The sequence below is a fragment of the Microdochium trichocladiopsis genome (genome assembly GCF_020744255.1).
Source record: "Microdochium trichocladiopsis strain MPI-CAGE-CH-0230 chromosome Unknown B0I36scaffold_2, whole genome shotgun sequence".
Taxonomy (NCBI): Eukaryota; Fungi; Ascomycota; class Sordariomycetes; order Xylariales; family Microdochiaceae; genus Microdochium; species Microdochium trichocladiopsis.
Genome location: NW_025763545.1, coordinates 1,727,921 through 1,753,603, shown reverse-complemented (window position 1 = coordinate 1,753,603; position 25,683 = coordinate 1,727,921). Strand labels below are relative to the sequence as shown.

The window sequence follows — 25,683 nt, the reverse complement described above, 5'->3', positions numbered from 1 at the left end:
TCCGATACTGCCTACTCAGTCACCCATCTCATCACACGGAGCCATGTTTTCGAGTATAAGTGTTGCCGACGCCAAGCTCAAGTGTGTCTCTTGCGAACTACCAGACCACAACTATCATTCATCACACACCATTCCCCTCATCTTCACTCGCTCAACCTCGACTCAATCCCCCGCCGATCTCAGAGCAACACATGGCGTTCCATCACCTCGGTCTCGGTGACGACGATATGTCAGAGAAAAACGACTCGTGCTATGTTGCCGTGGGTGGCATTATCAAGGGCTTGCCCGCCGGCGGATCCGGCACATCTGGCTCCTCCACCTCGTCCAGTGATGCCACCCAAGGCACTACTGGAGGGGGTTCCTCGTCTGGCGAGACCAAATAAAGCACCCCCTGCAAGATGCGTCCAAAGGCTCATGTTTTCGGTGGTCAGTTCTTGATCTTATTTTTCAAGTACAAGATCAGGCATAACCCTGGTGTTCTAACAAATGGTCATTGGTCAAAGAGGATACTCACGCTCCTTCCCTTAGCCGTGTGGCCCACTGGCTAGATTTTCCTTTTGTTTTGTTTTTTCCCTTCTGTAAGTAGATGTCGCCCCATGTCTATAGGCCGAAAATTGCAAACAACTAAATGAAAATGGATCAGATAGTCCATCCCAAACCACCACCACACTAATTACATCCTTCAGCCGCTGAGGCTTCGCCAGTCGCCACGTCACAAGATACGCACACGCACACACACAACTCCCCTATGCGGAAACCACCCTCCCTCCGTTCCCCCATAACGTCACAACACATAAACACCCCCCCTTCATAACCCAGAAAAAAACCCAGAGGCTTCCAGCTCCCCATCGTTCCTCCGTCTTCCAGCTCCTTTGCTTGCCCCCCAAAGCCAACGACAACAGAGCAACGACAAACGATGGGGGCATCTTCTTCACTTCATACCCACTCGCTCCCTTCTCTTTTTCTCCAACCAATTTTAAACCACCCACCCTCTTCTCGCTGGTGCGGAAGTGTACCCACGCATAGCTGCCAAACCATTGCCAAAGCGCAGGCCCGGTTCTCAAGCCTCTACCAAAAAAACACAAAAAAACAAAAAAACACTTACAGAACTTCTTCTCGTCTTTTGCCGATACCTGGTATATCAGACTGCTTCATAGATAGCTCAAAATCAAGTGTATGTGAGGACCGACCACGTGTGTACATGCATGTGTGTGTATATATATATATGTGTATGTGTGGTGTGTGCGTATTGCTCGCATGAGCCCTTGCGTCCGCACGCCCCTATGGCTATCGTCTAGATACTCCTTTGCGGACGAGACCTTTGGTTCATCTTTATGAATCGCCCCTCTTCCACCGTGGTGGGAGGCACTTCCAAAAGGCCCGCTCTCGCGCGCGGAAAACACTAGGTGGTTGAGTGCATTGCACCGTCACATTCCGATACAAGATTGCACACAAGCACGTGGAGGGAGATTGGTTTCAAAGGACTGTGCGTTGGTATGGCAATAGACTAGTATTCTATGTATATACGGGATGAGAATTGGAATATGTGGTCTCCATCGAGGGTACGTCACAAGTTGCCTGCCATTGGGATTTTGCAGGGGCTACTAAACCTGGACAATCCCAACACGCAAAGTCGCATCGAGAGGACGATGGCATTATTTCAAACGAGTCTTTTCTGATCATCCGTCGTTCTGATGCTGCGCCTAGTCAACTGCTCCATCTAATGCAATGTTCTCATATACGCCCAAACGCCTCCTTATGTACGCGCGACAGAAAAGCCAAGAACGGAAAAACATCGAAAAACCAAAGACCCCAGGCCAGGGAAAGTAGATGTGTAAATGCACGGATACAGGCCGATGAGTGGGAGCAGCATGCCAAGGGCCCGACTCAATAATCAGGACGCTTGCTGCTCAAATGAACAGAGACTGCGACATGTCGTTGGCGGCGTGGGGGATATCATGATGGAAAAAAAACCAAGCCACGCGGTAACGACTCAGTAAGGTGAGTGATACAAGGGAATCGCAGACAGAAAACGACGTTTTTTTCTTTATGTCTCATCGTGCTTCGGGGTGGGCGGAGGATGGGGCGCGTCGTGGTCTTTGTGGTGGAACGCGTTGAATGGCGACTTGAAGGACTTGCCTCGAGTCCGGCGCCTGATCTTGCCGACGATCCCCTGAGGAGGCGGCCCCGTCGAGTGCGACGACTCATATCTGCTGAGCATGGCCGCCGAGGTGAAGTCGTGGCTGGCCTCGAAGCTTGGGCGTATCTGGTCCATCGACGCCCTTATGCGGTCGTAAGATGGCCGGATACGGTCTACAGAGGGGTTGACGGCATGGCGCGGGGGTTTGGGCACCGCAGGATCCGCAGGCTGCTGTTCAACAGGGAGATCAAGCGACTGGTCGTGGCGGGTGTAGTTTGTCCCATCGCTGCCGTTCTGACTGCGTGTGTTGTGCGTGGCTCCGGACTGGGTGACAACGGAGGGCGGGTAGATCGGTCGAAGGTCGTCGTCAACGCTCGCCATTTGTTGGTGGCGACGTCTCACAGAGTCGGACAGATCCGACGAGCTAGTCTTATGACCCTTCTCATCAACTGAGTTATCCGCTTCATCCTTGAACATGCCCATTGACACCTGCTCCCGGATAATGTCAACGTCCAGGGGCCAGTAGACTTTCTGGAAAGCCTTGATGGCATATCTCGGCGCCACACACGCGATTGGGGTGATGATGCACACAGCCCAGAATGATGGCTCGCCATAGATCTGCGCGGCAGCCTTGTAGAAGTACTGAGAGTACGTGAAAGAAGTGTAGACACCTGTCCAGAAGAATATGAAGAGGTCGCTAAGGACGACGACCAAGACCTGCAGCCAATCCCATCGGTACGTGTTAAGCAAGATGTAGAGATTGATCGTGATGACAGACGGATGGGCGACATAAGCGCCAAGGCGGAGGCGGTCCGTGACATCAAGACCGTTCGATGTGACAATGGCACCACCCGTAATGGTCAGGTAGGGGATAAAGAAGTTCAGAACACTCTGATAGAAGCCGTCCAACATGTAGTACCTGGGAAATGTGAAAAGTTAGAGACAAGCACGGAGGCTATGCGAGTTGGAGTAGACAGGGCCCGTCGCTTACCAGAACTTGGATTGTGTCCATTCCAGGCGCTCGATACCTCGTCGGTACAACTGGGGGACCTTGAGCGACACTTTGTCGGACACATCCTGATCGAGGACACCCAGCAGGATGGGCGGGACAGAAGTGAAGAGAAGATTGAACATGAGAATGTACGTGAACTCCATGAGATAGGTGATGTCGAAGTTGCAGAAGCATTGAAACCAGAAAATGGTGAACGTCCAGATGATACTCTTGTAGAAGAAGCTGGCAGTTGCTTCAGCCATTCTCCTGTAGGACCAGCGACCATGGACTAGAACCAAGCGCTGCAGGAAGCGGAATTGGCCAATGGCGTAGTCAGCAGACATGACAGCTTGACGACCTTCGACACCAGCAATACCGACACCGACATCGGCTTCCTGGATCATGGCAACATCATTCGCGCCGTCGCCAATCGATAGAGTCATGACGTCCAGCCCGGACTTGACCATGGCAACGACCGCAGCCTTCTGAGCCGGGCTAACGCGGCAGCAGAGGACAGCTTTGCATTGCTTGCAGAGTAGCAAGAACTTCTGACGCAGGTCATCGTGGAGAACCCATCTTAGCGTGAAACCATCGATGATCAGAGCATGAGTCGCCGCCGGAGGCTCATGAGACTTTCGTGCGGCTTTGAGGTCTTCATCACTGCCAGTGAGCCCAAAGTGCTGCAGATACTTGTCGAGCTCCTGTTCCAGCACGCCCAGATATTCCTCGTCAGGCGTCGCGCCACTCTCGTCCTCGGCAACCTTTGGATGGATGAGTTCGAGGTCATTGTTGAGTAGGTTGCAGGAAAACCCGATGTTGATGGCGGTCTCGACCTTGTCTCCAGTCAAGACCCAGAGTTTGATGCCACCCTCGGCCAGTAGAGCGATTGTGTCTGGGACACCATCCTGGAGGCGATCTTCGATAGCAGTGCCTCCGAGCAGCGTCAAATCCTGCTCGATTTTGTCGGCAACTTCTTCCAGTCTCTCCTCACGCTGGTGCAGAGCAGTCGCAGCCTTGTCGTGCTCTTTGCGCCATTCGAGATACTCGCGCTCCGATAAGACACGTTCGGCAATGCAGAGTGTCCGGAGGCCCTCTCTAGCAAACATCTCCAGGTGCTCGGCAGTCGTCTTTCGCAGCTCGGCCTGCTCGCCGCGCTTGAGACGAGAGTAAATTATACTGTCAGCGCCCTTGCAGTACAGTATGATGCGACCGTCAGGCATCTTGACGATTGTACTCATCCGCTTCCTGGTTGAGTTGAATTCGATCGTGTTGAGCACTTCATAGCACACCTCATTGCCCATTACATTGACCCGTATGCCGTCGGTAGTAGAGCCAAGTACGACGAAGCCCATATCGCGGGCCGTGGCGACAAGTGCTGCTTCGTCGGGAGATTGGGCCTTGAACTCGACCTTTGGCTTCTCCCCGGAAACATGCTCAGCGATGACGGTGTGACAAAGAGCGAGGGCGAGCATAAAGTGGTAGTTGGCTTCTTTCTGCTCATCTCCGGAGATGCCCTGCAGGTCGTCTACGAAATCCGGCGCAATGAAGGTAATGTCCTCGTCGTGCAAATAGGGGTTATCGTGGAGTCGCCGTAGGCCTTCAAGAGCATGTACCTTGCCTGCTTCAATCTCCCGGCGGGCCTTGGCAGACTCTTTCTCGACATCAATGCCTAAGCGCCGTTGCATTCCAGCCTGGGCCTCGGTGTACGCCTCACCATATGGCTGTCCGTTGATTGTGGCCTTTTTGAATTCCATGACGTTCTGCGTAAGCGTGCCGGTCTTGTCCGAGAAGATATACTCGATCTGACCGACATCGTCCGAGATATTCCAAGACTTTGGGACACAAGGGTAGTCGATAGGCTCGTAGTACATCTCGACGTCGCTATATATGAAGATGGCCTGCAATGTTCGCACAATCTCGAGCGAGATGTATAGTGAGATGGGGATCAAGTTCTGGAAGACAATCAGAGCAGCCCAAAATGTGATGAAGCCCGTCATCTCAGGAGTACCACCGATGGCGCCATATTCGAACCAGCGCGAAGACGACGTCGGGTTGGCCCAAGCCGCTCCATTGACGAGTGCGCACAGTATGCACATGACGAAGAGGATACCAAAGTTGCAAAAGACGTTGAAGTTGAGTTCGCGGGCGATCCGAGGGCGCTTGCTAGGCGTCATGCCAGAATTCATCATGATCTTGGTATCGTTGCCTGTGAAAATGACGATACCCAATATCCAGTCGGTGTTGCGGAGGTTGCAACCGCGGAGAAGTGTGTTGTCGATGCCGATGGGCTCTTCCATGGACTTGGGACCCTTCTTGCCTGGGATCTGCTGTTGCCACTTGATGGCACCGCTGTACTTGTACAGATTCGGCTGAGGGGACTCGCTCTCCACCACGAATTGAGCCCGTTCGCAGTCGCGCGCGTGTTTCATTGTTCGGCCGCAGCGGAGAGCCTGCCGATACTTGAGATTCGTCTCACCATCCAGATTCTTGGTCTCGACATAGCATACACCATCTGAATCAGATGTGGCTAAAACGACAATGTCGGCGGGAACCTCGTCATCATTGTAGAGACGAACGAAGTCGCCTACGACGAGATTCTTCCATGCATCCTTATGGAATCTGGCCTTGCCGGTGGCTTCGATGCTGTGGTTGATGAGATCACCATCAATTCGTGCTAATGTCTCGGGCTCCTCAGCCTCAAAAGACGGCCGGGTATCCTTGGTCTCAGTCACTTCGAGCAAGTTGGCGTGCTGTTGTTGTTGGGGTAGCGGAGATGGGACAGGAGTCATTTGGATCTCTTCTCGAGCTGACACAAAAGATGTGCGGTCTGTCCGAGGAGACATCATCGAGTGTCGCTTGGTGGCCATCGTCTCTAAAGAGGGTCGAGGATCCGAGGAATTCCGGAGCATACCGACACTGCTGTCTTTCTTTGTCCAAAGGGACTGAATCGCACGCCATATGGCGCCAAAGAAGGCCGAGGTGGCCTTCTTGATCCTCCTCCATAGTGAGACATTGTCCTCTTCAACATTGACGTTATCCCAGCCAACGAGACGATGTACTGGGGCATTGTTGAGCTCCTGATCGATGATCGTTCGACGGTAGTCCTCGACGGCATCTTTGATGGCAGTTACGACAATGATGAAAATGATTGGCACGGCGTTCAGCCCGGGATTCGTCCCGCCGAAAATCGGAAATATCTGTGAATGTGTAAATAATGGCCCTTTGCCATGGGAAACAATTGCCGGGAGAAGGAGTTACTCACGATAAGAATGACCATGAATAAGAAGAAAATATTGGCCACGTTGTGGAATTGAAACCACAGGTTCTTGGGAATGAACGAGAGCGGTGTGTACTTGGCCGTGCGGATTTTGTTCCTCGTGTAGACAGTGATCGGGTGACCCTCTTCATCCTTCATGTCGTCCGGCAGAGGCAAGTTGAAGAAGACTCTTCGCCCGCTGTCCTCTTCCCCCTCATCTGTGTTTGGGGCCTGACTGGACGCATCACCGCCGCGACTGCCTCCCAGGACTGTCGACTCTTGTCCATCGCCAAGCGTTGTGTGGCTCATACCCGACTGGCGCTTCTTCTCTGTCGATCCCGTCCTCTTGTGCAACCGGTCCATAATAGATATCCTCTTGTTGCCACTGCTCTTGATGGTGAGTTTCCTCGTGGCCCATCTTGTCCTGTTGGCAAGGCCGGTGTCTTTGGAGTTGGACCCCGGCTGATGTTCTCCTTTCGCCATGCTGACATGAAAGTTGCGGGCAGAGCCCGTTCAACCAATGACGCTCGCCAGTCTGGCCTCGAATGGCCCAAGTCGACGTCTGTGGTGATCTAATGGGTCAAGTACAAAAGCGCAGCGCCTTTGGTTGGGATTCTTGTGTTGGTAATCACGATGCTATGCAAGGCGGGTAAGCGCGAGCCGCGATGATGAATGCCGGAAGAGACTGTCGAGTGCTGACGCTGAATGGGACTACTGGAGGCGACAGACGCTGAGAGATGCTGGAATGGCGCGCGCTTGGGGTCCGGGAATGTTGGTCCGAACGGGGACTCGGGTGTGGCGTTGGGGTCGTCGTGTTGATTGCGAGGACGATGGTGCCGGCAGGCGAAACTGTGTCGGTAGATGCACGACCGAGAAGGATGAGCAGGGCGGCCGGGGCGCCGATTGACACGACCTGGCTCGACCAAGCTGTGAGGACCGAGGGAGGGAAGGAGGGTGGTGGTGATGCGCGGACACGACTGGCGAGGCGGAGGGTGGTGTAGGAGGACAGTGATGGCGCCAGGGAACCAAGGGCACAGGATTGGCAGCAAAGGGAGCCCGCAGCCAGTGGGAAGGGGGCGCCGCCAGAAATTTGGAGTGACGGCGAGAGTAAGCACAGGCTACAGGACAGGACTCCTGGACTGGCCTCAAGGGGGAGCGCGGGCGCTGCTGAGTAGAGCGGGCGGAGGCGAGAGTGCATGGCTGGCAGGGCAAGGGGCAGCAGGCTGGGCGCGCGCATGCGCAAGGTGGCCGCTCGCTCCGCTGGCCAGACAAAGTCACTCACTCAATCACTCATTCTCACTCAGCCAGCCAGCCAACACCGGCCGGATCGTCCGGGAGCGCTGCTCATTGGCGTTGCGCTGGCAGTGGCCCGTCATGGGTCGTCCCTTCCTCTTGCCGTGGCCCGTTGCGCCCGGTCGCCGACATCCACGACCAGGGCCGTCCTCCACCCTGGGCCACCACCACAATGCACCCCCCAGCATCCGCCTCCGCCTCGCTCGCGTCGTCTTTCTGCAGCCATCACGGACTCGCGCCTCCGCCGTCCTCCGCCTGCCACATCCCACCGCTGCGCTACGCGCGGCCGCCGCTCACAGTCCGAGCCCGTCCCTCGACCTTTCTTGTTCCATGTCCCGATGGGTTGCTCTCCTATTTGAACCAGGGACCATTGACAGAGGAACCTAGCAGTCGATCTTGCGCCTTGCTCGAGCGCTGTGCTTGGGTATCAATCCTCACCCCTACCATGACGACGCTGTGGCGCACTGTGTCCTGCTCCTGAGGCGGTTGACCCCCCCCCTTGTTCAGCCCCAGGCACCTTGCTTGCTCGCTCGGCACGGTCCCTGTCCAGCCTTCCTTTCCCGCCAAGCTACCTGACGAGTGCCTCCTGCAGGTGCAACCACGGCCGCAATAGATTACTCGCTATCTCCATGTTCGACCAGAGGGTCAGCAAGCCAGCACATCAAAGGCCCGAGCAGAATTTGCTACAGTGAATGAGCTTTGTTTCGACCTGGTGCTCTGGAGGCAAGCCGATTGCTCGCATGTGCCCCAGAGAGATTGGCTCAAACTTGCTCGGATCCCGAGTTGTGAGCATTGAATGAGCCTGCGCGATCAATGAACAAATGCGGGACCCATCGCTAGTTTCTCGTCACCAGCATCATAGTATTTGTAAGCTACTCAGGATCCGCGCAACGCAGGTGCCGCAACGACGCCAAAGCACTTGGGGACTGCCTCCATTGCCTTTTTTTGTGCCCAGCTACATCACCCGGAGAGACGAACCGACGTGGCGAGGCTCTCGTGCGCAGCCCAGCGATGAGATGGTCAGCTACCTTAGGTACGCAACAAGTATGACGATGATGCCTCGATTCTCGGCTTTTGTTTGGCCAACCAGCCTCGAGGTCCCACCAGCGACAACAATCTCGCCTCCAGACTCGTTGAGAATCTCTGCAAATGTATCGCATATCAGACCATTTACTGTCAGAATAACCTTGAGCAATTCATCAGCCACACAACTTCACCAACGATAACACATGGATTCGCGTTGTCGGCTTTGGCTTGGCCGTTCCTACGTGCTCTATATTGAATTGCTGGACAGAGCAGCGCGATCCGCACTGCCGCCATCAAGAATTCGCCGAGAGACATCATGGGTGTCTCAAGCTATCAGGGTAGGCAGGCCGGACTACCAAAAACTGATTTTCAGCCTTGATAGACTCAAGGCTTCCACACAAGACTATGGAGCGTGTCGCGTGCGCTTTCCGGGCCTTGCCTTCGCGTCTCAATTGTGCATAACGAACCTCCATCACAAGCCAAAGGCGCATGTATAGCGAGAAGCCGACCGCACATCCTTCAATTCACGAAGGCAGCTTTATATCCAGCGAGCCGATATTCGTGTTGACAGCAAGCCAGGGACGCCGTTCTGTTCTGGCACCCTGCTGCAAGCAGCACACGAGCAACAGTGCAATCGCCTGGTAATTAGATGGCCAGCCAGGCCATGAGCGGGGATGAGACGCCAGAAACTTGACAATGCACGCTCGTGGCTTGGACGGTGCCGATACGACGACTTATGCACAGGGCCCGAGCGCACAACCAACCCAACTTTGACACTGCGCCAGGCCACCGCCATGGTGACCCCTGACTCTGGGCGGCGCGCTACTGTCCTCCAGTCTCGAACAGGGGCTGCGGCCACGCGTTTCCTATTCCAGCAGGTTCGTGCTTTGTCAGGTCTACCGCCCACGCCGTTGCGGGTGCTGCCAAGGGTGTCATCTCGTTTCACCTGGTGATGTGCCTGCTGTCATCTTTCCAGGATTGACAATCATGTCCACGAGGAAGAGAGAGCACCAGAGCAGGGTCTAGCTTCTTCTGGAGGCGGCCGTAACCAGGCGGTTTCTAGGCCAGAGCCAAACACAAGATGGACATTGGTGACGTTGCTTGGGCATTGTAGCGTCACCCTCATAAGGCTTAGATCACTCGCTTCCGCTGAGGCGTTTGCAAGTGACGACGCGGCTTTAGCTGGTGGAGGACAGTGTTGAGGACTCGACCTGTGCACGGAGCACCCACGGAACATCACCCTTCCAGGTTACATTGTTCGATTCGAAGCCCGATGCGGTTTATGGAGCTTTGAGACACCGCAAAGTGCATTCTTCATTGTTGAAGAATCGTGCCTGCATTTCCTCTCGGCAGCATGCGTCGCCTGACTCACCTCGAAGCGATCCGCAGCTGCGCATCCTTTCAACTGAAGCGACGACTCGGTCGGTTGGCGCCAACAATGCACTAGGAGTCTCAGACCAAAGCCGGGCGCGGATCCACCTCGTCTGCTCGGGGTTGGTGGGAATGCCGATAGTCGGGATTGTTGTCAAGTCCAGCGGCTTAAACCCGCCAACCCGATGGTAGGGCCGGCCGATGTTTTTCGGATATAGCAAAGCTTGACATTGGTGGCGATCAAGCTGCAGCGCGTTGATTTAGCTGCATTCGCTGCGCACTGGAGTGTAGTGCGTATGGGCGTCGCGGGGCAATACTCTACTTAAACCCTCAGCTTTTGTTCCAGAGCGACGCCACGTTGGGATCGGTACAATCATAACCTCAATCTGAATGCTTGTGCCACCCAGAGGACCACCCACTTCGCACGTACTCCTCTCTGGCAAGAGCTTTCTCTCTTAGTTCGGGGGAGGCTGACAAACTGACAGCTTCTGATGCCGAGCGGGTACAACGGAAGAATACTAGCGTGCGAAGAGGCGTCGCCATTTGCGCCTCGCCGCCCTGCAAGCGGCGCTCGACCCTTGTTCGCACTGATGGACCGCCGACACTATTTTTTGGGCGGACCCGTCTGCATCTTTGACGATGCTGAATACGTATACAAATGCCAGGACATGTTTCACCCATTGTTCATTCAAGTTTTTGGCTTGCGTCTTGTCTAAATATCGAATGCCCGTGCTTGCGAGCCGCCCGCGACGCAACACAGCACCGACCCGTCGTTTATTTTCAGGAGTGGGAATCCATGAGATTATCTAGACGCTTCCCCACCGCCCCTTGCATTGATCTGGCATCGCCAAGTGGGCAATCTGCCCAAAGGCAGCTGGCATTTCAGGGGTCTTTTGCTGCTCAAGAGTCAAGGGCCACGCAGCCTGTGGGCTTCCCAGCCTCTTGGATACGATAAACTGATTAAACAACTTCCCCATCAATGCGGACTCCCTTGTAGTGCCAGGTCCACCGGTGTGCTTGGAACGGAAATGATCATCTCTACGTGCTCCGGGACAAGAAGTTTCATCCTTAGGGCAAACCTCTTCGGCAGCACAACAGAATCAAGGCCCGAAGATCTCGAGCCACTGACGGCGCTTGCCGAGCAGGACGAAGGCTTTGTCTCAGGATTTATGGCAATTATTAACATGACCATCGAATAGAACACGTCTGTGAGGACCTTGACACCGCGAGAGGGGCTCCGAAATTCGGGGTCTCCTCTAGATTTCCCAGAAAGTTGTGAGCCAGTCAGCAGTATGATTTCATGGTTAGCCAAATATCAGAAGCCCGTATTTTCGGCGCAGAATTAGGCGGATTCTTCATGCATCGCGCAAGGTTGCGATACCTTTGCATTGATGGTTCCAGCAGTGGGCGGCTTGGAAGTCAATTCCCGGGTAGCCGCTGCGAGCCTTTTGTGCTGCAAGCCGTGCCTGAACGAGGCTTGCTCTCTTAACGCGTCGCGTCGAAAGCGCTTGACCCCACAGCTGCCATGTAACACCATTAAGTGGGAACATACCAACCTACAGGTGCCAAGCCCTGGCCGCCAGGGACACCGACGACAGTTCAGCAATGCCAGTCAGGAGGCATATGATCTCATGAGACAAGACAAAAGGCGGCAGTAGCGATGCTCTTCTGAAAAGAGAAGAAGCTGCACGCAAAGATGTCCCGCAAGGGCAAAGACATAAGGAGCTTCTTCCAGCCGTCATCCAGTCAAGCTCCGGCACCACAAGCAGCAACACGTGAGAGATTGGAACCAGAGCAGCGCCGACGACGACAACAATCTCCACGCAACCATGCTGCTTCTTCTGCAAGAGCAACGCCAGATTTTCCAAGTCTGCCGTCGTCGCCTGTCCCAGCAGCAACAGCAGCGACAACAGCAGCAGTGACAGTGACCCACCCGTCCGGGCTACATCCCTCATCGCTGCCCTCGTCGCCGCAGACGCCGCGGCGGACAGATGCCACGGGAATCAAGAAAGGATCGCTCAAGCGCGACGACGAGATCAAGGGATCCGATGAGGACACGGACGGTGACGGGAATGTCTCGGACAGCTCGGTCGAGTCGTTGTCCGCCATTTTTGGCCTGTCTAAGCCGAGTCCAAAGTATGAGCGGCCTGCACAGGAGACCGCCACACCCCAGGCGAAGAGAGTAGCCTCTTTGGGAGTATACGGCCACAAGTCGCCTCTGACACTACAGCAAAGACTTCGGCGCGGTGGTGCTGGTGGTGGCAGTGGCATTGGCGCGCCTGGGTCTCGTCCGGTGAAGAAGCGCAAATTCGACATGAAGGCTCTCCTGCAGCACGCGCGGGAGGATGAGAGGGCGGAAGAGAGCGCCCGTCGAGCACAAGAACTCATCGATATGCCCGACGATGACGACGACGAAGGAGGGAAGGGCGGGAGCGATAGCGACGTGAAAGCGGGCAGGGGCACAACCAATCTACAAGAGAAAGCCCGCGCCATACTGCAGGGCGATGGCGACGACGAGACTGGCGAGAAGCTCGTGAGAGCGATCGATCGGACAAAGTCCAAGCCGACGCGACGATGCTGCTATTTCTTCAGCCCGAAACTTTCGCCTTCCGCAATCAGGGGAAAGAGGGCACCGTTTCCGCTCACCTCGGCGAACGGGCGCTGGAAATTCCTCAGGGATCCGACGACTCGGGACCAGTCAATGATTCACCACATCCCGCAGACGCTGGTAGCTCGGGGCTTCCAGATCCCCGAAGCGCTTCTGCTTTGGCTTATTGGTGAGGCGTGCGTCGAGCCGGACGCGCAGTTACGACTTCGCTACTGCGATATTGTCACTCTTTGCGGCGAGAGGGCTGCACGACTTGTCACTGCCAACAATTTGTATACACTGCTGGAGGGACTGGGAGGCCCGCGAGGTCGTGAAGAGGATGGAAAGTTTGTGAGCACGATGGAGATGGAGGAGGCATATACGAAGCGCGACTGGGGGCCTCTGGTCTCTTTTCTGCGCATGCTTGTGGGACTGGCACCGTTTCTGAGCGAACCTTTCGATGCGATTCTGCTACTCCTACGTATGAGTTTGGATCCGATTTGTGGTACTGTCGTGCGGCATGAGCATGCTGTGGCTCTACAAGCTCTGGTCATGTGCTTGCCGGAGACATCAGTGCCGCAGCTCGCTGCTGTAAGTCTGCTCCAGGGTGCTTGGGTATGCTTCATGACTAGATCCAGGGATACTGACATGGACACCTTCCGCAGAAAATATGTGACTACGTCGCCCGACATATCAGCGAGATGGTCTTAAAGGCACAGGCAGTCAACAGCATCCCAAAGACGACTGCGCGACTACAATCTTTGTGGCGCAGTGTCGCGCAGGGAATACTCTTTGGGTCTGCAGCCCACCAGAATGGCCTGACTCTCGATATGATTCTTGAGCGCCTGAAGCAGCACGATTTTGCCATCAACCAGGACACGGACTTTGAAGAGTTCAGGAGTCTAGTACTACTCCTGGACAGCGCGATTGGCAATGCAGCTTTCCTGCGCATTCAAGGCTCGTCACCTTTAGCGGACCGCTCGTGCTCACTGCCTGTGGAACCGGAGCACATCGCAACATCACCAAACACAATCGTGGTGTCAGCCGCGGCGTCGCCAGCATCCGCCGCAACAGCAAAACCAGCAGCAGCAGCGCATTACCGACAGGCAGAGTCCAAGGCAGACGCAAACCGGCGCTTCGACGCCGCAGTCGATGCCCTGACGCGGCGCATCGAGGTGCTGCAGAATAAGATCCACGACAGCAACTCCCCCGAGCGCAAGGAGGCCAAGACGAGCCTGGACGCGCTCGCCAAGAGGCTTGCGTACTCTGTGCGCACGCGCCCGCCGGCCAAGACGAGCATCTTTGACGTGCACCTCTTGCGCAACACGGTGCTGGGGCGCAAGATGAAGCAGGATGAGGAGGAGCAGACCGAGCTGCCGAAGCAGAGGGATTTCATGAAGAACTGGGCCGTCGCCGCCACCACGCCATCGGCGTTGGTGGACAAGAAATCCAAGCTGAACGCAGTGCTGGTAGATGGGGAGACGGGGCTGAGCCACAACGTTCTGTGAACGGGCACCTGGGCTCTCTATCTATTCCTGCGTGTATATGAAGTTTGGCTGATTGCATATGACTGACGAGAACATGACATGAGCATAGCACATATTAGTGTCGGGCCAAGACAACGACCCTGACGAAATCGTGGGAACAGAAACAGGGATAATGTATAAACTTGCGTTGAAATCTTTATATTCGTAGATGCACGGCAGCTTTGCAACTAGAAAACAGGAGCGAACCATGGAGGGTGGGGGGAAAAAAACAAGAAGAGTTTCATGCATGCTGGTCTAACGCGCGAGTTGGTTTTTCGCGATTGCCGGCAATCAAAGTCCCGACGCAACCACTTTTGTCAACCCACACAGTATAGATGATAGGGAGGTCCATATATCACACGACGCACACGACCGCGGGACTACCAAGCACAGGCTTCCTGTGGCTGGCTTAGTCGTAGTACTTGCGATTGACGTTCTTGCCGAACAGCGTCTCCCTTACGGCGGGGAGCGCCGATGACTTGAGCAGCTCCAGTCTCTCCTCGAGTGTGTTGTTGATGTCGATCTTGCCCGAGCCGCTCACGATGATGACGCCTCCGGCGCTGTGGAGCGAAAGACTTTGGTCAGCGAATCGGTACTTTGAATGTGGGTTTGGGCGGAAGGACTCTCGTCGAGGAAGAGAGATTCGGCTGCTCCGTGGCATTCCCTCCACACAGGGAGAGAGACAGAGAGAGAGAAAGAGACAGGGAGCACTTTGCTTACCTTCCTTCCGGTAGAGGGCTGGACTCGTCGATAGAAATGGTTGTCTCCTTGCCCGACTCGGCCTTGTACTCCTTCTCGGCGGCCTTGACGGCCTCCTTGAGGGCGGCGTAGTCAGCCTTGCGGCCCTGGAGCGAGATCTCCTTCTCGTTCATGGCGTAGGCACCCTCGAGGATGAGGCCCTTGAGGAGGTCCTGGTACTTCTTCTTGTCCTTGGTGACGTCGGCGAGCTGCTTGGTGGCGGCCTCGAAGATGTCGTCGAGGAGCTCCTGGCGGGCGCCGAGGACCTTGAGCCGCGTCTTGTTGGAGACGGTGGACCGGGTGATCTGCTGCGACATGGTGGCCTGCTTGAACTTCTTTGCATATGTGGCGTCGATGGCGTCCGTCTCGGAGCGGACGAGCTTGGACTTTTCGATGCTGAACTCCTCGTTGGCCTTGACCTCGATCTCGCGCGCCTTCTCGTGCGCCTCCTGCTTGATGAAGGCCGTCATCTTGCGGAGCTCCTGTCCGACCTATGTAGCGGAGAAAGGAAAATCACTAGTCAGTCGTGGCATGTCGAAGGCACGGGTCCCGCTGCCGAGCGGCGCCGAAGCAGGACTGCGAAGCATGAGAGCTGGTTGGGGGAGCTATTTACTTGGTCGTCGGACAAGGCGTGGACTTGCGACATGATTGAAGGATTGGACTGTCGTTGACGGGGGTGAAGAGAGGAGCCGAAGCTGATGTCGTGGCGCAGGGAGCTGACGGTGAGGCTTAAAGGGCGGGGGCCGGCGATGACGAAGGCGGAGGATGGGTTGAGGTTGAATTGAGATGGAAGCTATCTCGAAATCGGCTGGAGCTTGCGCAGTCAAGCAGGGCGGCAGGTCGGAGAGAGAGATGGCGTAGGTCAGTCAGGGGTGGGGGCTGAGCATCAAGCACGATATCGCGGCGCAGTGCAACGCCAGCAAGATGTGGAAGAGTGCGCTGATTAAAGCTGGCAGCTCAGCTGCGTGCTGCTCACAGTGGGCGGTTGTAGGTGTGGGGCGCCGGTCCAGTGCCATCATAGCGCAGCCTGCCTGCCTGCGAGCGGAGCAGGCAGTCACTGAGGCCAACGTCTTTCCAGCTTTGGCTCACATCATCATCCGCCAAAGACTGGCCGACTCTGGCACGGCTTTGGGTGGGACCAGCATCTCCGAAATCCAGCTGCCGCCAGATCCAACAACTCCCTCGATATACACCATGGGGGGTGCGTGGTTTGCGACTTCTCTTTTTTTTTCCTCCTCTTTTCTATGATACTTTGTAGCACTGTACTTCCGTAGGCTATTGATGGCCACAAGGCATCAATCCATTGAAAATTATAGATATCCTCGTTATTTCAGGAATCTGTTTATAAAGTGCCGGGGTACGACGATTCAGTGCCAGCAATCTTGCACTACCAAGGCGGGCTCATTTTTCGCAAATCAAAAAGAAAACTCACCCAGCTCACACCAGCCTGGGCTGGTTTGGTTTGGGTTGCTCCCGTTCCCCAAGACTGGGAGGTAGGAGATTAGGATTGCTTCGCCAAAAACTAAATTGCTAAGTAAGCAATTTCTACGGCGGTTGCTCGAATTACGAGGTTTGCCAGCAAAACGCCCCTCAAGCTCAAGCTACGTCAAGCCAACCTGAGCTGGGATTATACAATATCACCACCAGGTGAGTCTAGTTGGCGAGGCAATCCGAGTGATGCTGCTCGGACGACATTTCCAAGGTGCCGCTGCCGCTTTCACTCCTGCACCCCCAAGTAGTAAATTGCGGCACACTTATGCTTCCCGTATCAGTGCCGAAGAGCGTTACAATTGCAGCTGCTTCCATAGCATGCTTGCAAAAGCCAGACGTAACCTTTCAACGTACTATAAGCTTTTGGTCCTGGCACCACCAGCACGCCAAGAGTCTGGCATCGCTGGGGCTGAGTCCGTCGCTGTCGCCGTAACGTGTTTCCCAAAAGGAGCGCATCCGCATGCAACAATTGAGTGCTTCGATCCTAAACTCCGAACAGTGTATATATCAGATATGGCATATTATGACAGGCTGGACCACGACCTCGCAACTGGCTGTCTGCACCAGCATTGAACTTAAACCACAGGAGCGAGACTAGCCCACGATCAAGTCACTTAGAAAAGAACAGTTGGCCTCGTGATGCCCATACCTCACTGCAGCTCAGCGGGCCCAATGGGCTTCGCGGAGACAGGCAGCTCCATGGGCTTTGTTGTGGCAGGCAGGTCGTACACCGTTGGGGTTGTGTTCTCGAGAAGTTGAGGCATCTGTGATGAGGGCTGGTCGGAAGGCGATCCGGGAAGCTCAGACTTGTGCTGGTCTTGATAGTACTCAGCTTCATCCCCAGGGGTGGTGGATTCCCGCTCGGCCCCTTTCTTTTTGGCACGGCGGCGCAAGAAGAGCCAGGCAGATAGCCCGAGAAGTACAACGGCCGCGGAGCCACCGACGGCGCCACCGATGATGGCGCCTGACTGAGTCGAGGGCTGGCTGGTAGGCTCCTGGCTGGGCACGGGGTTGGTGACGGTGGGCGGAATGCTGGCGCTGGTAGTGCTGCTAGTACTGCTGCTCTTTGTGCCGGTGCTTGGCCCATTATTCATCATGGTCAAGCCGATATAGACACTGCTCAGTGGTATCACATCACTTTGACCAGCGTACGTGGTTTCGGCCGGAGCCAGGGTGGAGGAATTCGTGGCAACACATTGGTAGTCGAGAATGCCACTGAAAAAGGAGAGAGTTCCACAGTAGGGCAAACTGCTGAGAGTACTAAAACCAGGACGCAGATTGCATGTGTCAGTGCAAGCCCCTGTGTATTCGAATGCCCCTGCCGTGGCAAGATGCCTTGTGGCTCATGGCCATCACAGCTCGACTTACCACTTGCGGATCAGGGTATCATGTGGACAGGACCCGGTGCAGCCGCTAGCAGCATAGGTAGCAGAGTCTACGCAGCCTTTTTGCCCTAGGGAGCACAGAGCACCGTTGCAGCAGGCCACGAAACCACCGTTGGAGGTTGCGAAGACGCACTTGTCCGACGCATCGCATGACCATGGTCGGGCTATCATGGACGACGAGAATTCAGCAGGGTGGTCAATAAATATCCAGGATGCATACGCGGCATGGGAAGCAAACGGGTCTGTCGGCATCAACACGATAAAGGGCTAATACAGAGACTCTTCTTACAGGGATCGCCGCTCACATAACCACAGACGTGATCTGGAGCGTAGAGGAAGTTGCCTTGGTACACAAGATCTCTTTTCTGTAGGTCTTCAAGGCTCGGCGGCGTCGTGATCATCGGTGTATCGACTCGCACAAGGTTCTGGGCAGCGTAAGTCGTGCTCGCCCTCGGCCCCATGCTGGCTCTGGCGGCACCGTCGACAAGACGAGGACCCAAATTGAAAACGAGCACAAGCAAGGGAAAGAGCATTGCCGTGTTGCAGAGCCGATGGATACTCAAGTGCACGGCCCGGACGACGCAGGTCGACTAATGCTCCAGGACGAAGGAGCTGCACAACAACATGGAGGGAAGCATGTAGCATCGCAAGCGAGGGACACCGGGGATCGTTAGGGTTAAAAGACGGCCGCCTACTCAAGCATATCGTGCGCCCAGATCGGACAGGGAGGTGGCCTGGGGGTAGTGTGATCACGCAGCCTCACTTAGCCTTACAACCTAGTATACTCGGTCGAGGAGGACCGGTCTGGCCCGGGCCGCCAAGGATGGACGATCAAGTGATCAACTATACTCAAATCTATTCTGCGCCACAGTAACTTTACGCTGTACCTCTCCATATGTACTAATGCTACGCTCTATTCAGCCCCAATGGGTGTAAGTTTACACGGAAGCCGTGTAAAATGGGTCTGGGTAAACTCTACGCTCCTAAACTACGATAATGATTCGCTTTCTAGAAGTAGGACGTTCCCACCTAGGCACATAGATTTCCCAGTAGGGTCACGAGAGCGCCAGCGGACGCAACAGAGAACCGCAGAGTAGTAGGGATCGAGATAGCATACATAAACATAGAGGAGTAGGAGCTTCGCGAAAGCGTCAGTGGACGTGAGAGACAGGAGATAATGCTACGCCCAATTTCGAAGTCTAGTATATGTTCATTGACGAATTCGCAGTTCGGTCCACGAAAGAAGACAGGCCCCGTTTGTTACGAGCTTTGACTTTGTATCGCGGTGAAACAGCTCGGAAGGAGCAAAACTCAAACTCGTCGGCCCATTATCATTATAAGCCTGGAGACGTCAAGAGGGGGATATCTCCCAGTCTGCCGGAGTTTCTGCGCCGATGTCAGCAGTTCCCAGTCGGTTGGCTTCCATGGGCCTGTTGGGGTCGAGCTGACCAGGGCGTGGGCAGTACATATACCGTAATGAGGACGACATAAAGCGCAGGTAGCTAACACGCCGTGGCTGCTTCAGGTCCCCCAGCAACCCCTTGTACCAAAAGCTACCTTCAATCCTACTTTTCATTGGTGGTTTGACCTGGGCGAGGCCAGCAGTCCAATCTCCCGTATGCTATACGATCACCTATATATTACGTCGTGTCAAGGACATCTGTGAGTCTCTAATAGCATTTGCTGCCGGCAGAGGCACTAAGGGCCATTGGGTTAGAAGCAATTAGGTACACCATGATGATAGCTGCTGTGTTCTATCTGCCATCAGGTTAACTAAAGTGGACAAACGTGTGGTTAGCCTCTCTCATCCCCAGAGTTGCCAGGCGCCTAGGCCCAGGAGGGAGGGGAAGCAAAGGATGGACTTTTTGCGACCATAAAGCATATGTAGTGGGCTTTACTTGCCGTGCACTATGGAATATGTTGCCTTGTCCGTGAGACCAACGTTGGAGACACGCTCCTCTGACAACGCATGGATGCCCGACTGTTGCCCATGCTTCGTGCAGCCAGCTGAGCCGAGGCCCCGAGCGATGACAAGTCGTTGAGAATCGTGTTCTTCCTCAGTAGTGACCCGCCCTCTCTGGGGAAGGGCACTGACGAGATCCATGAGTCAGTGCACGAGTTGGTGAGCCACACCTTCAGAGCATGCATCGAGTACAGTCGACGCCAGAAGCAAAGACAGAAGAACAAGGGAGAGGGAACAGACCAGCCCAGCCTCGGCTACGACATCTTCCCCGGCCCAGTGATCAGGTCTGTAGCCTGCCTGCTTGTTGGTGGAGAGGTTGCTCCGCTGCCTGCAGATCCCCGTGGCCCTGAGATGGGTGATGAGACATCCATCACATCACAGGCCCTGGGCCGCTAGAGCTACCTAGGCGAGACCCCGTGCCCGTGTCCCTTGCGACAATGCAGCGTCATGCAGGTGCCCCAGGTCGTCTGGGGCGCGTGGATCTCGCTGAAGTGGGAGCGCTCAGGGTGGGCGCCTGACTAGCTCCAATTCAAGTCAAGCCTGCCCAGACCGCCGCGTCCGGCCAGCGACTTTGGCTTGTCACCGTCGCCGACTGCGCCAGGCCCGTCCCGCTGCCCGCGTCTGTCCGTTCCACCTCATCATTCCTGCCGCCCGTCGAACCTCAATCAACTCAAGCCTGCCGCCAATCTTCCCAACTCACTCGAACACCCACGTCTTGTCCTCCTTGCCCTCCCGCCAACACCGACTCTGGCGCAGACAGCACGCCATCCCGGAAGACATCCCCAAGGGTGTTCTCCGTCGCTGCCTTGTCCCCAGTCGCGAGCCATCATCCGACACCCGTGCCTACGCCTCAGCCTCAGCTACGGCCGCTCATCTTGAACCGCGCGTGGGCCATCATCAATACCCTGCGACTGCCTCGTTGCCGCCAGAAACACGCACATCGTTCATTCTCGAATCCATGCATAGTTGACGTATTCATACGCCTGCGACCCGTCGCAGATGAACACATACTCTGACCCGTCATCATGGGCACCCTCGGCGACCTCTCCCCGGCTGGGAGCCTTGCCGTAAGCCCTCTATGCTCGTCGCCCCGGTTGCTGGGTGGGCGAAACAGCTCTTGACTGACTTCTGCTATCTTGTGCACCAGATCGGAATCATAGTTGGCCTGATATCCACAAGCGTCCAATCCCTCGGCCTGACCCTCCAGCGCAAGTCGCATCTCCTCGAAGACGAAAAGAGCCCCCATGATGTCAAACGGCCGCCGTACCGGAGGCGGAGGTGGCAGCTCGGCATGGGCATGTTCATCATATCGAATGTCGTCGGCAGCTCGATCCAGATCTCGACACTCCCTCTCCCAGTCCTCTCGACCCTGCAGGCTGCCGGCCTTGTCTTCAACTCGATATGCGCCAGTCTTATTCTCGGAGAACCCTTTACGAAATGGTCCTTCTGGGGCACCGCGCTCGTCACATCGGGCGCTGCCTTGATCGCCATCTTTGGCGCCACGCCATCGCCAGCGCACAGCCTCCGCGAGCTCATCGCCCTGCTCGGACGATGGCAGTTCATTGTGTGGATGTCGCTCCAAGCTGTGCTCGCCATTTCTGTCGCCGTCACGATCGAATTGCTCAGCCATTTCAGCACGCTCTCACAGAGCCCCAACTTTCGCCTGGCGCGAGGTCTCGCGTATGGATTCATCAGCGGCACCCTGTCGGCGCACTCCTTGTTGTTCGCCAAGTCCGCAGTCGAGCTCATCCTGAGGACCATTGCAGACGGAGATAACCAGTTTGTCCACTGGCAGTCTTGGATGCTCGTCCTGACGCTGGTAACTCTGGCACTGAGCCAGCTTTACTATCTCCACAGGGGCCTCAAGCTTGTTTCGACCTCGGTACTATACCCCCTCGTTTTTTGCATATACAACATCATTGCTATTCTGGATGGCTTGATCTACTTCAAGCAGACCGACCTCATCACGCCTCTCCACGGGGGCTTGATCGCTCTCGGCACCGTCATTCTCCTTGCCGGCGTCCTGGCTCTCTCGTGGCGTCTCAACGACGAACAGCACCAGCCTGCGGTTGGCCAATCGACTTTGACGCCAGGTCTGGGCCTCGTGGAGGATACTGACGGGGAGGAGACGGACTCCCTCATTGATTCGGACACGATGAGTGACGATGGCAATGCGGTGCCGTCAACATACAACACATTCGGCCCGCATAGCGACAATACGCCGCTTACACCCAGCCGGAAGCCGACGAACTCATGGCTCGAGCGGTCCGAGATCTGGGGCGAGTTGGAGGATCAGGAGACTGCCAGTCCGCCACTGACTAGGCGTCGGTCCAACACATTACCAAGTGGCCCCGCGAATGAGAGCACATCACTATTACCACGACGGCTGGTGTCGGGCGAGTCTACAGCGTCAACAACAGACGTCCCCCGCAGGATGTTCAGAAAGCGGCGGAAATCGACAGGTTTTCCAGGATTCCATGCGCGGCGATCCATACGCCGGACTAGCACGACGAGCGTCCAGGATGCGCTGGGTGGAATCTGGAAGATGAAGTGGTGGCGCGGTGGCAACAACAGCACGAGACCGCGCGTGGAGTCGACAGCGAGCGATACAGCCGCGCGTGTGCCGTGGGCTCCTGAGAGCCCAGGATCATCTGCTGCGCGACCCCTGGTTCATCAGCCTCCGCCCCCTGGCGAGCACGGGTGGGAGCATGGCGACGATGCCACCGACACTCGTGACGACGGAGGCGCAGCTGGTAGTAGGAGAGGGAAGCAGCAGCAGCAACAACAAAGGGGCAATGACGACCTTGTATGATTTTGAGATTATCCACTGTCTCCAGAGCAGCGTTCCTTCTCGTTTTCTTTTTCTCAACGCCCCCCACGTTTCATGTGATCTGACGGGGAAAGGACTCGTCATTTGTCGTCCGAGGGAGGACATGTCGAATAAACCAGCGCCAGAAACGCAATAGAACGCCCCGACTGTGCCGGAACCAGTCCCCTTGTTGTCTTATTCATACCTTGCACAGTTGAAATATCCATATATAGCGAAATACACGGGGTTTCTTTTTCTGCGGGAAACCATCATTGTACGAGACGGGTCGCCCGGGGTGATGTGAAGGTTCTTTTTTTTTTTCCGGCGCAGGGCTGTTGGCCTATATAAGTACGTAACTTGGGGGAATAGAAGACGTTGGAGCAGGGCTCGTTCCTTGAGAGGAAGAGGGCTGGGAGCTCACTTGAGTGTCCGCGCGTGTGTGATTGACCGACGTGCCCTGTAGAACAAGCAACAAGCGATGAAGCAGGCCATTCGTTGACGAACGAATCGAATGTGTCTCCGGCTGGGGTACAATCTTAATTGTGAGAATGAACCCGGAACCCGGTTCCTGTCGCGTTAAAAAATGTGGGGCGGACAGGGCTGCAACAGATACAAATTACTCGGTTTTTGAGCAGTCATTGAGATTTGTACGCTCGGATATGTACAAGTGCGTGAGCGGCGGCTTTATATATATATATATATATATATACAAGTTTGAAGAAGCAATCCGTTTCTCGGGTCCTTGTTCCCCCTCTAATCTAAAACAATCATGAGATCATACACATGAAGCTTATTGTACAAAGAGCTGAATTGCCTGAAACAGCTGCTGGTAGAAAGATCGTCCCTAAATGAAGACCTGCGCGAAGGTGCAGAGGAGAGATTAAAGTACAGTGGTTGACCTCGCGTTTGCAATTACACCCAGCAGCGACGCCTACATGCCCCACCACTTCTTCTTTGGTTGCGTTCTTGGCAGAGCTTTCTGCTGGTTCAAGCGGCGTAGCTTCTCGCGGTTCCGGGGGTCGAGCAGCCCTGCGTGGGCCTCGTCATGGAACCAGTGGCTGTTGTGCGAGTTGGTGACCCGGCTGGTCGAGTCACCAGACATCTTGACGCGCTGGAGCACACGGAGCTTTCCCAGTCCATACCGGCAAACCCACAAGGACATGAGCGTGGAGACCACAGTCACGGCGCCAAAGCCCCAGTTGGTCTCTTCGATGAAGTTCTCCAGGTTCATGCCGTACAGACCTGCGATGAACGTGCCCATGGCGAGACCAAGAGTGCCGACGCTGTATTTGAGCTCAAGCAACATGAGCGCGTTACGATTGGCATCAAGGATTGCGCGGATGCTGCGAGAATCATACAAGTCAGCTCTAATCTTTCATACTGCTGACCTGATATGAAAAACACAAATCAGTGACTTACATCTCTTCGGTGTTTCTGATTCCAGACACCAGATTCTGCGCCTCCTGGACGACCTCATCACAGAGCTTGTGGTAAGATTCGAGAAGCATTTCCACCTCCGTATGATCGTCCAGCCCACGGTATAGATCGTGCGTCTTTTCAGTCAGATACATGGAGGCCAAGTCGTCATCGGCCTCGAGCAGCTCGTCGATCGCATCTCGGACGAGCTTGGCTTTCTGCTCAAAGGTGCTCACGCGCTTGGAGAGAATGAGGAGGATACGGAGCTTGTGTCGGTCAATGTCCTCCTCGAGCTCGCTCAAGATCCGCAAGACCGGCTCACGCACAGCCTCAAAGTCGTTCTCGAGCTCCTGAGTGACTGACTGGAGCACAGCCTCGAGGGCGCGGAATTCGTAAGGTAGCCCTCCGCTGCTGCCTTGTGACTTCTGCTGGAGCTTTCCCTGCAAGTCATACATGAATGCAGACTGCGGGTATGAAGCTTTGGATCCGTACACATCGAAGAGAAGGACCGTGTTGTACTTGATGAGGACTTTGAGGTGGAGTAAGTTGAGGAGAATTGCAGAGGGGCGAACGAGGATATGGGGCAGATTTGAGGAGTCGATCTTGCGCAAGTCACGCGGCAAGAGTCCAAACTACAAATCAAGTCAGCATATGATCCGTCATGTAGTTTCGTTTCTTTGCAGCGGAGGGGGTTTCGTCTTACTCGGGCTATCAACTCGCTCTTCTTGAACTCTCCATCGACCAGGACTGCATTGCCGTGCTCGTCGACCTCGGTGCAGCGCAGCCTGGGCTCCAGCGCGGCTTTTTGCCTCAGCTGCCTACGGCTGTTGAACATGGAGTGGTGGTCTCCGTCATTTGATCCGCCGGGCAAGTCGTCGGGTTCCAGCGGCTGTAAAGCTCGTCGGGGCGGCTGGCCGAACAGCCTCTCACGCCAGGATGGAGCGCACGAGTCGTCGCGGCTGTCGGTCGAACTCCAGCGGGTACCGCCCAAGGCTGTGAAGAAGTCTGGCGACTTTGCGTGGCGAGTAGCCTTGACTTGACGGGCGGTGCGAGTGCGCAGGATGCCATCGAAGTTTAGCAAGCCGGCTTGAAGATTCGTATTAAGATTCGTATTCGCGGTTGGTGTAGCCGACGGGTCGGTATCGACGGCCCTCGGGCACTTCTGGGCATTGCGTCGGGCGCGCGACGCCGCGCATGCTATGCGAGCGACCGAGGAGGAGGCCGAGGGAGGCTCAAGCCAGAGGCTCAGCTGATCGGATTGTGATCGAAGATAGCGCAACAAGCCCGGCGATGGAGCCCTCATGCGCAAGGACGCCATGCTTCTGGCTCTGATACCACGAGTCAAGGCGGTGGTGCTAGGATGAGGTGTTGTTGGGCTGCAAAAGGGCCATTGTTCGTCGGCTGCGCTGGTGGTGTCTTGTGGTGCTGCTGCGGGAGGAAGGCAAGAGTGGTGATGTCGCTGGCCAGGGCTATTGTGTGATGGGGCAGTTGCCGATGCGGTAGGCGCGGACCCTGGTTCCAAAAATTTGGACCGCTGCCGCCGCCGCCGCCGCCCGCAACGCAACGTCAACGGGATCCACCCGTGCAAGTGGGCACTTACAACTTTTCGACATCTCGGTGGGCTCACTCATCGAGGCCTGGAGACTTCTGAGTTCCTGCACACAGACAGCCACGATGTCATCCCTCATGCG

At 55.6% G+C, this 25,683-nt stretch overlaps 7 protein-coding genes across 7 annotated transcripts; 3 read left to right on the top strand and 4 right to left on the bottom strand.

Moving 5' to 3' along the window:
* Positions 1-2,047: 2,047 nt before the first annotated feature.
* Positions 2,048-6,870, bottom strand: B0I36DRAFT_359271 (uncharacterized protein; the record flags this gene model as incomplete). The annotated part of the gene is made up of 3 exons (XM_046158106.1): positions 2,048-3,059; positions 3,132-6,328; positions 6,394-6,870. 3 exons carry the CDS (start codon positions 6,868-6,870, stop codon positions 2,048-2,050), a joined length of 4,686 nt encoding a protein of 1,561 aa, XP_046016718.1.
* A 1,461-nt stretch (positions 6,871-8,331) lies between these two features.
* Positions 8,332-8,963, top strand: B0I36DRAFT_68407 (uncharacterized protein). Its single transcript, XM_046163208.1, has one exon. The coding sequence runs from the start codon at positions 8,502-8,504 to the stop codon at positions 8,904-8,906; it is 405 nt and encodes a 134-aa protein (XP_046016717.1). The 5' UTR covers positions 8,332-8,501; the 3' UTR covers positions 8,907-8,963.
* Positions 8,964-11,773: 2,810 nt separating this feature from the next.
* Positions 11,774-14,172, top strand: B0I36DRAFT_359270 (uncharacterized protein; the record flags this gene model as incomplete). The annotated part of the gene is made up of 2 exons (XM_046158105.1): positions 11,774-13,255; positions 13,330-14,172. 2 exons carry the CDS (start codon positions 11,774-11,776, stop codon positions 14,170-14,172), a joined length of 2,325 nt encoding a protein of 774 aa, XP_046016716.1.
* Positions 14,173-14,599: 427 nt separating this feature from the next.
* B0I36DRAFT_359269 (putative ATP synthase subunit E) lies at positions 14,600-15,398 on the bottom strand (the record flags this gene model as incomplete). The annotated part of the gene is made up of 2 exons (XM_046158104.1): positions 14,600-14,750; positions 14,911-15,398. 2 exons carry the CDS (start codon positions 15,396-15,398, stop codon positions 14,600-14,602), a joined length of 639 nt encoding a protein of 212 aa, XP_046016715.1.
* Positions 15,399-17,905: 2,507 nt separating this feature from the next.
* Positions 17,906-18,436, bottom strand: B0I36DRAFT_314398 (uncharacterized protein). Its single transcript, XM_046152755.1, has one exon. The coding sequence runs from the start codon at positions 18,335-18,337 to the stop codon at positions 18,056-18,058; it is 282 nt and encodes a 93-aa protein (XP_046016714.1). The 5' UTR covers positions 18,338-18,436; the 3' UTR covers positions 17,906-18,055.
* Positions 18,437-20,695: 2,259 nt separating this feature from the next.
* B0I36DRAFT_68351 (magnesium transporter NIPA-domain-containing protein) lies at positions 20,696-22,852 on the top strand. The gene is made up of 2 exons (XM_046163207.1): positions 20,696-20,834; positions 20,915-22,852. The coding sequence occupies exons 1-2, from the start codon at positions 20,793-20,795 to the stop codon at positions 22,577-22,579; spliced, it is 1,707 nt and encodes a 568-aa protein (XP_046016713.1). The 5' UTR covers positions 20,696-20,792; the 3' UTR covers positions 22,580-22,852.
* A 409-nt stretch (positions 22,853-23,261) lies between these two features.
* B0I36DRAFT_314389 (uncharacterized protein) lies at positions 23,262-25,452 on the bottom strand. The gene is made up of 3 exons (XM_046152754.1): positions 24,696-25,452; positions 23,996-24,624; positions 23,262-23,919 (listed from the first exon to the last, which is right to left on the bottom strand). Exons 1-3 carry the CDS (start codon positions 25,308-25,310, stop codon positions 23,508-23,510), a joined length of 1,656 nt encoding a protein of 551 aa, XP_046016712.1. The 5' UTR covers positions 25,311-25,452; the 3' UTR covers positions 23,262-23,507.
* Between the last annotated feature and the right edge of the window lie 231 nt (positions 25,453-25,683).

Coding starts and splice junctions, on each gene's coding strand:
- B0I36DRAFT_314389 (XM_046152754.1), bottom strand. CDS start 25,310: ATGGCGTCCTTGCGCATGAGGGCTCCATCGCCGGGCTTGTTGCGCTAT. Junction 24,625..24,695: donor AGAGCGAGTTGATAGCCCGA/GTAAGACGAAAC, acceptor CTTGATTTGTAG/TTTGGACTCTTGCCGCGTGA. Junction 23,920..23,995: donor ATCAGAAACACCGAAGAGAT/GTAAGTCACTGA, acceptor TGATTCTCGCAG/CATCCGCGCAATCCTTGATG.
- B0I36DRAFT_68407 (XM_046163208.1), top strand. CDS start 8,502: ATGCGGGACCCATCGCTAGTTTCTCGTCACCAGCATCATAGTATTTGT.
- B0I36DRAFT_68351 (XM_046163207.1), top strand. CDS start 20,793: ATGGGCACCCTCGGCGACCTCTCCCCGGCTGGGAGCCTTGCC. Junction 20,835..20,914: donor CCCCGGCTGGGAGCCTTGCC/GTAAGCCCTCTA, acceptor CTTGTGCACCAG/ATCGGAATCATAGTTGGCCT.
- B0I36DRAFT_314398 (XM_046152755.1), bottom strand. CDS start 18,337: ATGCTCTTTCCCTTGCTTGTGCTCGTTTTCAATTTGGGTCCTCGTCTT.